Genomic DNA, 15,362 nt, shown 5'->3' on the forward strand with positions numbered 1-15,362 from the left:
AATTTAGCAGCCTGGTCTCACCAAATGGCGTATGAATGACACAGCAATTTGTAAGTTATTTCAGGTGTTATAACAACGCCGTTCTTGCTTTTGGCGTGTCATTTGTACGCCATGTAGTCTGTAGTAACTGCAATGTAAACGCATCCACCTGAATATGCTACGATCAGACCTAGTGATGTTGTAGAAAAGTGAGAGAGACTGGTTATGGAGGGCGTATGGGTCCAACAAACACAGGACTTTAAACCAGGAGACTTTTCTGTACTTATGGTGAGTTGTTTCCGTACGTATTTTACTTAGTTTACGCACCTATTTTAAGCCCAAACATGATTATTTACCTAAACCTAACTTAGTGGTTTTGTTGCCTAAACATAACCGCGACGTTTCACAGTAACAACGTGGCGTTAAATGATACGCGAAAAGCTTAAAATGCGTTACCATGACATGCAAAATGTCCTTAAAATGTTGTGCCTTCCCTTGAGATCAGGTTGAAACACCAGATGATGATTCAGAGAGTGAGGAAGGAAGTCGGCGAGCCACTCTGTTGTTTACTATTGTTCACATAGTCGATTATAAGTTAGCAAGTTAAGTTTACATTAGCTAACGTTACTTGCAGCTATTTAATTAGAATTAAATGACATAACGTGAATAAACGAGACAAAACTTAACGTGAATAAAACTTTAATACATAAACATGATTTCCCTGCCTGAGTCCCGTCAGATAGATTTTCATCAGCTATGGTGGCTGTTTAACAATGAAGACAACAACTCCCATGATCCCACGCTTCTTCATGACATCATCTAACACCGTCTTTTGTTATTGTTTTGATTGACACACCACTTGTGGCAGAAAATTACATATTATGCATTTAACTCATTGTCCATTTCTGTTTTACTTTAAGATTGAATTAGTTGGATACAAAGACGTCCCACCAGTAGAGATTATTCCTCTCATTCTGTCACACTGCTGTCACAGCGACACTTTACATCTCTGACGTCTTTGTCATGCAAATGTATGCATGTACAGTAAAACCCCATTAGAAACCCCGTTACATCTACACCTGTGCATAGCCAAGAAATCTGTCTTCTCTGCAGAAACAGGGTTTCTCTCACTCCTATTACAGATATCAAGTTTCTAAACCAGGTTACTTTAATGCAAGTTCGTCTTAAAGGGACTATTTGTAACTTTCAGAAATGCTTCTTAACAGCGACACCTGTGGCCGTGAAATCAACGAAAATCAGCGTCGGGCTCGTGCTCGCTCTAAATGGACGTGAACGAGCATCGCTCAAAACAGTGAGGCGACACATGTCAGCTAAAAGCACAATATCACTCTATATTTCAGCTGCTTGGCAGTAATGTTAGCTGACCAGACGAAGGTCTCTCCATGAACATGATTTAGATCTGATCCTAGTGTTGGCTTTTACTGTCTCAGTGCAGGCTGAGGTAATGGGGCTCCGCAGCGTCTCTCCGCCCGCAGACGGAGAGAGCAGGAAGACACCAGCACCCGGTCGGTAACGAGACAATAACGTTTCTCTCTGCAGAGCTCCGTCACTTCACAAGACACGGGAAAGCTCTGTTGGTCTGGAGGAGCTGCAGCAGTTATTTCTGCACAAACGTCCTCTAGATATTCTCAGAGCTAAACTAACTCTTCTGCAGTGTGGAGTGAGCGCGCGTTCACATCTAGAGGTGGAGCGAGCTGAGCGAGAACGCGCGCGCTGTCTGAGTGAAGGCAAGTAGGCAGAGGAGGAGAGGCAGCGGCTACACGCGAACGCGCATATGCGAGCGCGCATGTGTCCCGACCCGGTACATTTATACGCTTAAAAAGTTACAAACAGTCCCTTTAAATGTTAGATATTGTTGATATTGCTATTGCTATTGCCCAGATATTGTTAAAGGTAGTAAAACTATTTTATTAGCTGTATAGGAACGTCTTTAACAGACAAGGAATTTGACTCCCGTTGGAACTTTTGAGGTATTATGTAAAGAAGTGATACTGATATATAATAATTACAACTACAACAAAGCAGCACAGACATCGTATATAGCCTAAACGAAGATAGAAATATAAAACTTTGTTGGTTTTTCTTTGCATCAGTTGCATAAAGTTGCAACCAGTAAGATTCCTGTTGTGGCAGATTGTATACATCTTGAAACAGAAATAAATATAGAAGATACAGACGAGGTATAAATACATGTACGGTCAGAAACGAGATTGGTCCCGGCAGCGGGAGGGTTAACTCCATCACCAGGAGAAATATTCTACCTTTCAGCCCGGATGATGCTCTCTGCCAGCAGCACTGAGTCTCTGTCTGTGCTTCAGTAAAATCACATCAGGAAGGGAGAGAAATACAGCCGGACCAGGAGACAGATAAGGAAGAAAGAGAGTGTAGCTACTGACTGAGAGGGAGGGAGGGGAGAGAAACAGGGCGAACTGTGACAGAGGTGAGACAGAGGAAAAGAATGACAACGCAGGCGATTGCTGTTCTTTAACAGGAAAGGATAATTAATGGAGAATGTTGAATTATTCATGCGGTTGCTGCCAGGAAAAGCGAGAATACAGCCGGGAGTCAAAACAAAGACTGGAACGGCTTCTGCATTTGACAGATGGGAGGAAGGTGATAAAAATATTCCAGCTGTAAAGCTCTGATTCACAGGGACAACATGTTGGCGTGTTGGTGTTCGCAGAAGAGTGAGATCCAGAGGAGGCGGCGCATGATACTGAGACGATGACGTAATGTGAAATCATGCAGAGCTTGGTCCATCTAAGAAGCAGCAAATAACTTAATTCAATTCAATTCAATTTATTTTTGTATAGCGTCAAATCACAACAGAAGTTATCTCAAGACGCTTTATATATAGAGCAGGTCTTAGACCGTACACCATAGTTTAGAGACCCAACAATATCCACCAATTTACAAACCATAAATGGCAAAAGTTTGACCTCTGACCTCAAACATTAAAGGTTTCATCTCATGTTTAAGATTAATTCACCAGAGTCAGTTGTGCTTAAAACACTGACTACTTTGGGTCCAGTTTAAAGGAATAGTTCAACATTTTGAGAAGTATTTTGCTTTCATGCCTCCCCACACTTCCAGCCCCCTGCACCAAGCTAACACATCACTGGTAGGATATAGGATATAGGATATAGGATATAGGATATAGGATATAGGATATAGGATATAGGATAGGATAGGATATAGGATATAGGATAGGATAGGATAGGATAGGATAGGATATAAGATATAGGATATAGGATAGGATATAGGATATAAGATAGGATAGGATAGGATATGATAGGATAGGATAGGATATAAGATATAGTATATAGGATATAGGATATAGGATATAGGATAGGATAGGATAGGATAGGATAGGATAGGATAAAATAGGATAGGATATAGGATAGGATATAGGATATAGAATATAGGATATAAGATAGGAAAGGATAGGATAGGACATAGGATATAGGATATAGGATCGGATAGGATAGGATATAAGATATAGGATATAGGATAGGATAGGATATAGGATATAGGATATAGGATAGGATAGGATGTAGGATGTAGGATATAGGATAGGATAGGATAGGATAGGATAGGATATAGGATATAGGATAGGATAGGATGTAGGATGTAGGATATAGGATATAGGATAGGATAGGATAGGATATAGGATATAGGATATATGGTGTTGGTGTTTAAATTGGTTCCCTTTTAAAGGAGCAGTGTGACCAACCAACTGAAGCCTCTCCGTGATCCAAGCGTGTAGGAGAAATTACGGTGGCCGATGTGAATACAAATGTCCCTCTCTCTAGAGCCAGTTGTAGAGTAAGAAACTTGGAGCAGAGCCAGTGCGTAGAGTGTGTGTGTACGTGGGAAGTGAGTGGTGAAGTAAGAGAGAGCGGGGGCGTTAGGAGCAAGTAACGTTATCGACTCCGGCCCAAGCAGGAAAAGTTAACAGAGTTTGTGCGTTCTGGGCGACTGTAGAAACATGGCGGTGCAACATGGCGGACTCTGTGAAGAGGACCCGCTCCCTATGTAGATATAAACGACTCATTCTAAAGTAACGAAAACACAACGACTCTTAGTTTCAGGTAATGAAAACATGCTTATTAATATTGCATTCAATTTCTGCCAATAAATCCCCCTAATTGTTACACACTGGACCTTTAAGCCTCACTTTCACTATGCAATTCTGTCTGCCTCCGAAAATGAAGGCTCCATTGCGCAACCAAAACAGGAAGAGAGTGTTTTTGTTTTCCCTGGTAGCTGTCCACAGTTACCAAAGAGTATCCATGTCATTTCTTTGCAGTTATTATCCCCAGTAGAGGAAATGTAGGACGGTGGAACAACCAAAGTAACAGCGGAGAACAAAACGCAGTGTAGCAAAACTCTTATCTTATCTTAAAAATCTTATGAAAGTGCAATACTAAATTGCAATATGACATACATTTAAAATAGACTTCTATTAGAGCTGTCAATTGATTAAATTATTTAATCACGATTAATCGCAAATTAATCACACATTTTTATCTGTTCTAAATGTACCTTAAAGGGAGATTTGTCAAGTATTTAATACTCTTATCAACATGGGAGTGGATAAATATGCTGCTTTATGCAAATGTATGTATATATTTATTATTGGAAAATCAATGAACAACACAAAACAATAACAGATATTGTCCAGAAACCCTCACAGGTACTGCATTAACATAAAACAATATGCTCCAATCATAACATGGCAAACTGCAGCCCAACAGGCAACAACAGCTGTCAGTGTGTCAGTGTGCTGACTTGACTATGACTTGCCCCAAACTGCATGTGATTATCATAAAGTGGGCATGTCTGTAAAGGGGAGACTCGTGGGTACCCATAGAACCCATTTACATTCACTGATCTGGAGGTCAGAGGTCAAGGGAACCCTTTGAAAATGACCATGACAGTTTTTCCTCGACAAAATTTAGCTTAAGTTTGGAGCATTAAGTAACCTCCTTTTCGACAAGCTAGTATGACATGGTTGGTACCGATGGATTCAACAGGTTTTGTAGTTTCATATGATACCAGCATCTTCACTCTAGCTCTAAAACCTGAGTCCGCTACAACCTAAAAATCCCAAGTTGTGTTAACGCGTTATTATCGTGTTAACTTCGACAGCCCTAATTTCTATCAACAGCTGATTATTTATAAAACGATTAGATACTGTTTGTTATTTGTGATATTGATGTCAACAACCAGATGTCCTTATTTCAACTCTTTATATAACACTTTGCAGCCAGAGAACTGTGTGGGAGGGTAAATGTGCACCAAGATCTTACTGCCTTTTTAAAATCCTTCCTCAGTGAACACTCAGCTCCATTTATTCAGCCGCTGCTTCTCCTCTTCTGAGCTGTCTGTTTGACCCCGCTAAGCTACAGTAAATGCTGAACAGTTATTATAAATGCGGGTGACACAAGCGTTTTCTTTGTAAATACTACAGTAAGCACTCTGAGGGCAGTAACATCCCGACCAGACCCACATTAACACTGTCTCCTTTCACCACCACGCGGGGCCGGATCTTATATTCCCCTCAGTACATATAGTGCTCACATTCTGCCCTCATTGATTCCCTCTCTGACATGCAGTCTGCATACGAGAGCCTGATCAATACAGGCGGCATCGTCTCCTCAGGAACCGCCTCGTGCATATGTGCAGAAAGAGGACAAAGGAGATGCAGAGACGAGAGGACGTGTTGTTGTCAGACTCAGACTGAATGTAATCTGATCTGTTGTGTGAGTTTCTCTGCAGACTGATCAGACATCAGATGATAGACAGGTAGCAGCATATTAAATCCCTCCAGCGACAGACTCTGATACCATCACGGCTCAGAGCTGCCAGTTATTGTCACAGAGAGATAAACGCTCATGGACACGTGTCACATGAACGACTTGTACATGCTGCAAAATACAGTATAATGCTTTCGAGAGACATGTTTCTATACATTATGCAAATTCAATGAACTCAGACTGACCTTTGACCTGTGAAGAAAACTGAGCGGTGTGTCGAGTCTCGAACAGCTGCAGCTCCTTGTTCAGGTCGCAAACGGTCAGATCAACGTTCCAGGAACGCAAACCTGTTAAAAACAGAACAGAACAACATGAATAATGATCATTGATGGAGGAAGATACTGAAGATTATACACAACCTTTCACATAACTGTCTGACGGTGCTTCTTTGACAGCACCTGACTGAGAGCTAGGGCCTAAAAGTGAAGCACTTCTATTTCTATTTAGTTTTAAACTTAAGATAAAAAAAAAAACTTTATAACTGATTAAAGATGGTACATTAATTAAATCAAGTAAATGTGAGTAATGTCTTGTTTTTCTTCGTTTTTACGTTGATGAAAATTCTGCTTTAAAGGTGCAGTGTGTAGGATTTAGTGACATCTAGTGGTGTGGTTGCAGATTGCAACCAACTGAGTATCCCTCCACTCACTCCTCCATTTCCAAGGCTGTGGTAACGTGAGCCGTCGAGTGCAAAACTGTTGTAACGCCGTTCACCTCGCTCAGAGGTCATCCATTCTGTAATAACACTACTTTAGGAGCAACGGAAGGGCTCATTCTAAGCTAACGAAAACACAAAGATTCTTAGTTTCAGGTGATTATACGCTAATGAAAACAGAAATATTAATATTATATTATCTTTCTACTAATAGATCCCCAAAATGTTACACACTGCTCCTTTAAAGGTCCCATATTGTAAAAAGTGAGATTTTCATGTCTGTTACATTATAAAGCAGGTGTAAGTGCTTTATAAATGCTGTTAAACTATCAAAACGCTCAATATACGGAGAAATATACACAGCCGTATTCAGAAACTGTGCATTTGAAACAAGCCGTTCAATTTCTGTCCATTTGTGATGTCACAAATCTACAATATTTACACGGTTTTAAACATAAACATTCTTAATGTGTCCCAGTTTATTTCCTTTTGCAGTGTATGTGAATAACATCAGCTGACAGGAAGTAAACATGGACCCAAATGTTTGCCTAGCAACGCAATTCACTTGAAATGCACTAAAACGGAGCGTTTCAGGCAGAGGGTAAATACAGGTGTATTCAGACAGACAGTATGAGGAAAATAAAGTTTTTTTTAACATTACAGCATGTAAACATGTTCTAGTAGAAACACAAAATACAAGTATGAACCTGAAAATGAGCTGATATGGGACCTTTAATACCACATTATCCCATGTATAGAGTAAGGACAGTAATAATGACAGTGCAGTCTAATGTCCAAACTAACCGGCTGCACGAGGACAGTCATATATTTCCATAAATAGTGACAAGGCTATAAAGTTCAGTTTAAACTAATGAAATAACTTTTAGATCTCTCCTAAAGGGAAATGTTTGAAGTATACAGCTGGAGTGAGTTTTCACTGACTGCTCAGTTTTTATAGAAATTATGACTTTTTTTTTTTAAAGAATACGAAGCTGAAGTTGTTATTCCTGAATGACTTACTACAGATATCAAATAATATGTTGGAGAATTTGGGTTTTTTCTTTCAGATTGTGCAGTATCATATCATTTTGTGACGTCTACTCAAGTGGAAAGTAACGAAGTACATTTACTCAGGTACTGTACTGAAGTACAAATTTGAGGTCCTTTTACTTTACCTGTACTACACTTCATAGGGAAATATTGTAATTTTTACTCCACTACATTTATTTCATAGCTAATTCTCAGATTAAGATTTGAATATTCAAAACATATAATGAGTTGAATGAAATACGATGCAGTGTTTTACTAGTAAACTACCCAGTATCTGTATAAAGTACCAAGAATTGGAACACTGAAATGCTGCTTACATGTATTTATATCATATTTAAATATAAAACTGAAAAGCATAATGAGTACTTTTACTTCATTTTGCTAATACTTTACTTTTACTTAAGTAACTTTTTTAGTTTATTTGCACAATTATTTGGATACAAAAAACATCCAATAGGAATAAACAGTCATTTCAGTGGAGGAGAGGAAGTCCTCCTCTATTTAAACAAATAAAAAATTACATTATTACTCATCAAAAGTGAAACAAAAAATACAAATAAACAACACATAGCACAAAGGATACATGTATATGCACAAAACTCACAAGTAAACATAAACAGTAGGAAAAGAGAAAAACAAAACTAGAGTAAGTTAATATGTACCAAAAGGTTCAATGATGATAAGTTACATTTTGAAATCAGGACTTTTACTTGTCCTGGAGTATTTTTAGATTATGGTATTTGTACTTTTACTTAAGTAAACAATGAGAATACTTCTTCAATACTGGACAGCTAATAAGAAAGTGAAGCTGACGATATGAGACTTTAAAATAATTGTATCAAATACACTGAATGTTGGTGGAACTGCTGCTTTTGTTTGCACCAAATTTAAATTTTCCAGATATCTAAAGACAGTTTGGAGAATTGAATGTGAATGTAGATTAAGTTTAAATTGAATTTAACAATAGGTTATCAGAACACCGAGATGTTTCCAGCTGCAGTGAAACCACCTCACCAGTTGTTCCCCTGCAGCAGCAGCAGGTCACCTGACCCCCCTCCTCTGTCGCCTCACCTTGTGTTATCTGTTTCCTGGCGGCGTCGAGATGATGGCTGGTGGAAATCTCTCCGATCACAATCAGCATGCGATACTTTCTAGTTTGCTGGGACGTAACAGCTGCTCCGGTACGATGCTGTCCATGATGCTGAACACACTCCTCCAGCTCTGCTCGCTCCACCGAGGCGGCTGCTGCTGCTGCTGCGATGGGGATTTCCATGGTAACAGTGCCAGTAGTGGACGCTGAGCCCTTTTCCATCTCCATGACAACTGCATCCGGAGCAAGCACCATGACGGTGCAGGATGAGCTGGGAGGTGTGGCTCTTTGGATGGTGTATTATTTGATTGGAGCGCAGGTTATGTGGCTATTTGATGTCGCAGCAGATTATTGGACAAACGGAGAAGAGGGACATGAGGAATTTATGTATTATATTTCCTATATGACACAGCTGAAGCATACTGTCACTGAAGATGAGGATGATAATGAAGATTTCCTATGAACTTATTTTCCAAAATCAATATTTGAAAATACCCAAAGGTCAAGAATGAACTGCTCAAACATCCATAAAAATATAGTGAGCACTCACAGGAAATAATATTATTTAAACATAGTTATTTGGGGTTATTGAGTGCATCAGTGACACTTACAGTATCCCTCGTGTTGTCCTTTTTTTTATTAAACTCTGTCAGACAAAAGGGGCTGAAAATAGGAGGTTTGTAGCACACAGAGGTTCTATTTATATCGGTGTCACTGCAAGTACCAGGCAATGTGCTTTGGTTCCTAAACTGACACCTCTTTGTTCCCATCGTGAGCACAACAAGGCTTCAACTGTGCAGAGAGTAACACTGACAACAAAGACTCACAGTCAGCGGAGAAAAAAAACATTATTTTAGGCTTCATAAGACATTTAAATGAGCTCATCCTGCAACACAAAGGCTGCGAGGTGGCATTACGGTGACAACACGTGAACACTTAGCATATCTATATCTGTCAACACATCCCATGAAAACGACCAAAATCAGCATTAAACTGATGCTACTGACTAATATTACTATTACTATCTGTAGTACTATATCTTCCTCCTACACTCCTCTGTGCCATAGAGCTCAGGGAGCTTTACTGTGTCACTGGGTGACATCTTTCTTCATCACCATGAACACACTGTAGTTTATTCTGACTCAATCCCTCATACACCATCCTGCTGCCTCAGATACTAGAGATGTTTCTAACGACTACTTTCTAATGACGTTTAAATGGAAGCTAGTCTAAAAGTAAGAAAACACTCAAAAAACACTCAAGATTGAGCCCTCTATAAACTACTATAAAGTTAAACATTGTCCCAAAATATTGAGAATATTATAAGAACCATTTGAAGTCATTAATCACAATTTTCAATAACCAAATTGTATTTTAAATGTCGCTGAAATCAATATGTTCCCAGTATCTGCTCTGGTCACCCGATGAGGAATGCGCCTCTCGAACTGATGTGTGATGTAATATTTGATAAAACATCAACAGGGACTGTGGTATAAGTGGAGTCATGATTCAGCATCGCTTACACCATTAGTATCTTCGAGTGCAAGTTTGAGTCATCGAGCTAGCTTTTGTGTCTCTTTGTAGTGGTTTTGTGTCTCTTTGTGGATGTTTTGCATCTCTTTGTAGTGGTTTTGTGTCTCTTTGTAGTGGTTTTGTGTCTCTTTGTAGTTGTTTTGTGATTCTTTGTGGACATATTTCATATCTTCCTGGTTGGTAAGTGTCTCTTCGAGTGTCATTTTGCAGGTAAAAGCCAGCGGGGCTTCTGACACTTTGGGCCCCTGGGCCTGTGCCCGGTAGGCCCGTTCAGTAACTCATCATCCATGCCCTTGCTGATAGAAACACCTGTTATAGTAATACACACCACAGTTCAACAGCACCACAAACTACGTCCTTTAAAAGAATCGTACAGTTGAATTAACTCTCTGAACATTATAACCTCCATGAAGGTATCATTTATTGCAGGACTGTTGTATTAGACTGCATTAGTTTTAGCTTGATGTGACAACTGGGTGTGTCTGTGATTAGTTTAAAATAAAAGTGTTATTGGTATCTTAGCCTAAAAAAGAAAATCACTCTGAGGTGTAACTGTTTGGATCTCACTGTCAAGAGACAGATGATATAATTCTCTGTGATTTAATTCTCTTTCTACATATAGCAGTTTTATAGTTATTCTGTTCATGTGAACGCTGGTTTTTCTCTACATGTGTGAACCAGAATCGAGGTTGTGGTGCTGCTGGTGTGCCTGAAGCTGGTAGGCAGTGACACCTCCTGCGGTGGTGACGGATCACTGTGGGGTTTAATTTGTCTCTTCTCAGTGTAACTCTCCCCTCAGGAAGGAAGATGTGTGTTACCAGGAGTGAGTCAGCATCCTCCTCTCAGACACTCCAGAGTGTCTACTGGCCTCTGCTGGGAGGACCGGGAGCTACAAGAGAGACATTTTATTATCCCTAATAAATCTCCAGTGGGTTCCAACCCAAGAACCCAAATATTACTGATAAATAATAACAGTCATTTCAAACAATGAAATCAACTTTATTTAGAAAAGCTGAGGAAAAATTGTTGTAGATTAAAGATAATAGAGTTTGTTATAAATTCATGAGAGAAAATGGTTGATACAGAGACAAAGAAAATGAGGGTAACAATCAAGAAAATCAGAAAAATATGGAAGACGAAAGCCTGAACAGACAAATGCATTACATCATTTTTAATGTGGCACTGTAGTGTACATGCACTTGAATATCTTTCCCAGCCATGGTGCCGTAGTAGAAAATAAAATAAAATAACTTGATAAGTGTTTAGAAAACTTATTTTATTAAGTCTAAATAAATGTTTACTTTTAAAGCAAACACACTTTTTAAAATCCTGACTGTCTTTATTCACCATTTATTTGTCTTCTTTGCCACATGTACATTTACACATGCATGCTCCAATATAATAAATATGGTGGAATTGTTGTGAACTATTGCACCTGCAAAGTCTTCCAGTTACATTTAACCATAATAATAATATATTAACATGGATTTGACTAAACTGAATGATCCATTATAAATGCAACAACTGATTATGCATTTATTGTCTGTTCTGTTACATTTAAAAGCACATTAAATTGCCTTTATTTAAAAAGTTATTTTAAAGTAGACTCTATATAAAAATGCATAATTTCTCTGTTTTCTAAATGACTGTAAATGTGATTATCATCCATGTGCAGCTGCTGTGTGCTCCTCCAGAGGAAATGGCATCCACATTAAAAAATGCCTTTGCATCTTTACGTGCCATGCGTGTGTATTCCATCCACACCCTGACTCTCTGCTAAACAGAGGCGAGGAAGGACTGAGAGATGTTGGACGCGTTATTATCGCATCCGACGGGACTCTGAAGGAAAACTGGGGAAAACCAGGAGAGCTGACATATTGATTTCTAAGGTAAAGAGCTTTTTAAATCATTTCTTCGCTTTTCTTTTCATGCATTGCGGTGAAAATGATAATACATGATGATGATGATGAGGACGCGCAGCAGCTTCCAGTGTGTGTGTGTGTGTGTGTGTGAGAGTGTGAGTGTGTGTGTGCAGCTCCAGCAGAGGTGGCTCAGATTAGACATGTTTTTTGGGGTTGTGGCTGCGCATTTCTTAATGTGGGTGGATGCTCGACCTGCAGAAATGACGACGTAGGTCGGTTAAGGTTGGCTGCAGGACGCTGATGCATCCAAACGGTCCTGCAGGATGATATATATATATCTCCTCATCTTTTTATTATTATTATGTGATGAATAGATGGATAGCTGCAGGATCAGGTGTTGCATTGTTGCTATCAGCCATGGATGATGTCTCCAGCTCAGTGCGCTCATATATTGAGATGCTGGTCACTAATAGGCTAATCATAATGCTGCTGCTTTCCTGTAAAGCAGAGCTGTGGTCAGTCAGGCCCATGGCTGCATGCTGCTGTCTGCCAGGATAAAGACACAAAGATGAGCCTCTGTGTGCTGAAATTCACATTTGGATTCTGCAGAAATCTGCATGAAATTGCAATCTCATCCTCTGAATCATTATAATGTTGCTGTATGAAGTTACAGTGAATGACCTTAATCTATTGTGGTGCTATAATATTTCTCATTTAAAGTGACCCTTCTAACATTCATAGATCTTTATGGGTATGTATGTTGTGTTTGTGATGACTCCTATTCTGGGACTCTTGGTGAAGATGGTCCTGATGTTGAGGCCAGGACACAAAATATTATTATGTGTGTGATGAATAGATGGATATAGATGGATAGCTGCAGGATCAGATGTTGCATTGTTGCCATCAGCCATGGATGATGTCTCCACCTCAGTGTGCTCATATATTGAGATGCTGGTCACTAATAGGCTAATCATAATGCTGCTTACTGCTGCTGCTTTCCTGTAAAGCAGAGCTGTGGTCAGTCAGGCCCATGGCTGCATGCTGCTGTCTGCCAGGATAAAGACACAAAGATGAGCTTCTGTGTGCTGAAATTCACATTTGGATTCTGCAAAAACCTACAGGAAATTGCAATCTCATCCTATGAATCATTATAATGTTGCTGTATGAAGTTACAGTGAATGCCCTTATCCTGCTTCATTGTGTTTAATCTATTTTGGTGCTATAATATTTCTCATTTAAAGTGACCCTTCTAACATGTATTCATAGATCTTTATTGATATGTATGTTGTGTTTGTGATGACTCTTATCTTGGGACTCTTGGTGAAGATGGTCCTGATGTTGAGACAAGGACACAACCCCACCAACGTGTCTGCTAGTTCAACCAGGTTTTGGGCTCATTTTTTGAGGACTATACACCTGTGCAGCAGCTCACCTTCCTCATCCTCCAGCAGCCTCTTATCAGTCGAATGATTGCTGCTTTCTACTCTCCCTCTCTGCCATGTACCTCTGTGATCTGCATTTGCATATAGGCTGCTGCGGTGTTACAGGAAATGTGGTGTATCCATGGAAACTGAGGCTGTCAAATGATGATGACAAAGTGATGCTCATATTTGAAAGGCCGCCCCGTTATTAATCCTCAAAAACCGTGAGCGTCACGCCAGTAAAAGCTCTTCCACAAAATGCATCTAATCTGACCTGTGATTGCAATTTTATTCTCTTAAAATCAACACATTCACAGGTACTGATAGAGATTTATATCTGTTATGAGTTCAACACAGATAGTCCACTTTCTAAAAGAGAAGACTCAAACTGTGAAGGATGAATAGACCTGCTCTAAACTGGTCATTCAGTGTTTGTCTTAAAGGCTTCTGTGAATATTTTCCTGTAAAATTTGCCTTAGTGATGATTCAAATATGACATCAGATAGCTGGGTATGTGCAGGAGGAGTGGATGTAACAGCGGGGAGAAATTAATCTGTAGTCAGACTGAGTGTTAGCTGAGGGGGATGATTGTGAAAGTTAACCTACATCTCATTTTGCTGGAGTCCCTGAAAGCCCCTCAAGGACCTCTGAAGGTCTCTGAGATCTCGCTGTGGGACGCAGTGCCCCAGATTTCTCCTTTTCATACGATTTATCATTGCAGTGTAAACTCCATACTATAATATATCATGTAAAACCTTGAAGCACCTTTATAATTAGGAATATGAGAAAATACCAGTAGTCAAGAGGGTTTTAATGCTGTAGATGCAAAGAGACAAAATACAATGTAAAAAGGTTTAAAGACTGGATGACATATTACAGGATAGAAATCAAATAAAAATAAAATGCAATTGGTTTATTTTATTTCAAATTACAAAAAAATTATTGTTGAAGGTATCAGGAGGTATTAATGATATACACAGGGTATAATGACAATATACTGACATATATATTCTGATATAATGAAATTAAAAAGCAAAACATATTATAAAATACAAGAAATATTCAATAAATATTATTCAGTTAGAAAGAGGGTGCATTAATTATTCCAAATTAAATATAATATGTGAATGAGTATTAAATAATACAGCATTAATATTTAGCAATAATTATAAAGGACAACATGTACCAAATACAAAAATAAGTTAAATAAATAATACAAAAATAAATACTGCAAACACTTTTTTCAATCTTTTTTGAAAAACATTCAAATATACAAACATGTACTCAACATAATGGTACAGAGAAACAAGAATATTAATTTGCATAAATACAAACAAATTATAATAAATATTAAAACAGTTCAAGAATATAAATTATAATAATAAAAAAATATAGTATTCTTCTTTAAAGAGTTCACTGTACAGTTTCACAGTTTTATTATTTTTGTTTTTATAAAAATAGTTTATAAGTTTGAGTTTTTATATGTTCTTTAAATTCACATAATAATCCAGTGAAATTGGGGGGTAACTAGTTATTTTGCATTTATGTACGTATGTAGAATTGACCAAATATATTATACCATCAATAAGTTAACAATGAAGTCAATGCTATATTTATCATGTGCATAATATATAATGCCATTTTACACTCAATTTTGATATTATGAGTAGTTTTACACAATATATTATCTTTTATTCGAGTCCAAAAAGTAACTGAATGTATATAGCGGTAAAATAAATGCGTCTGGTTCATCATTGCAAAAAACAACAACAACATTGTTCAATATGAAAGAATTTGGAGAAATATAGATATTGTGTAAAATGTTGATCTGTACTTCTTTAATGTTAAAGGTCCCATATCGTTCTCATTTTCAGGTTCATACTTGTATTTTGGGTTTCTACTAGAACATGTTTACATGCTATAATGTTAAAA

The 15,362-nt window shown here is 38.4% G+C and overlaps 2 protein-coding genes across 14 annotated transcripts in view; one reads left to right on the forward strand and one right to left on the reverse strand.

Annotated features, from left to right (window-relative positions):
* map1aa (microtubule-associated protein 1Aa) overlaps nucleotides 1-8,844 on the reverse strand; it is a 56,839-nt gene extending 47,995 nt beyond the window's left edge. Inside the window, exons 1-2 of the mRNA XM_074658900.1 lie at nucleotides 8,596-8,844; nucleotides 6,005-6,106 (exon numbers count right to left, since the gene is read on the reverse strand). Of these exons, the coding sequence (XP_074515001.1) occupies nucleotides 6,005-6,106; nucleotides 8,596-8,842 (349 nt within the window). The 5' untranslated portion in view covers nucleotides 8,843-8,844. The remainder of the gene's footprint in view (nucleotides 1-6,004; nucleotides 6,107-8,595) is intronic.
* The window catches only part of tp53bp1 (tumor protein p53 binding protein, 1), a 71,551-nt gene that overhangs the window by 32,041 nt on the left and 24,148 nt on the right, over nucleotides 1-15,362 (forward strand). For 6 of the 13 annotated variants that reach the window (XM_074659038.1, XM_074659011.1, XM_074659000.1 and 3 more), the window contains exon 3: nucleotides 11,823-12,036. The exons of 1 other annotated variant lie outside the window; for it this stretch is intronic. The gene's annotated coding sequence lies outside the window, so the exon portion shown is untranslated. Of the gene's footprint in view, nucleotides 1-11,822; nucleotides 12,037-15,362 lie in introns of those variants that run through there. 6 more of the 13 variants (XM_074658922.1, XM_074658967.1, XM_074659021.1 and 3 more) reach the window with 4 other exon arrangements.

The sequence above is a fragment of the Sebastes fasciatus genome, chromosome 2 (genome assembly GCF_043250625.1).
Source record: "Sebastes fasciatus isolate fSebFas1 chromosome 2, fSebFas1.pri, whole genome shotgun sequence".
Classification (NCBI taxonomy): Eukaryota; Metazoa; Chordata; class Actinopteri; order Perciformes; family Sebastidae; genus Sebastes; species Sebastes fasciatus.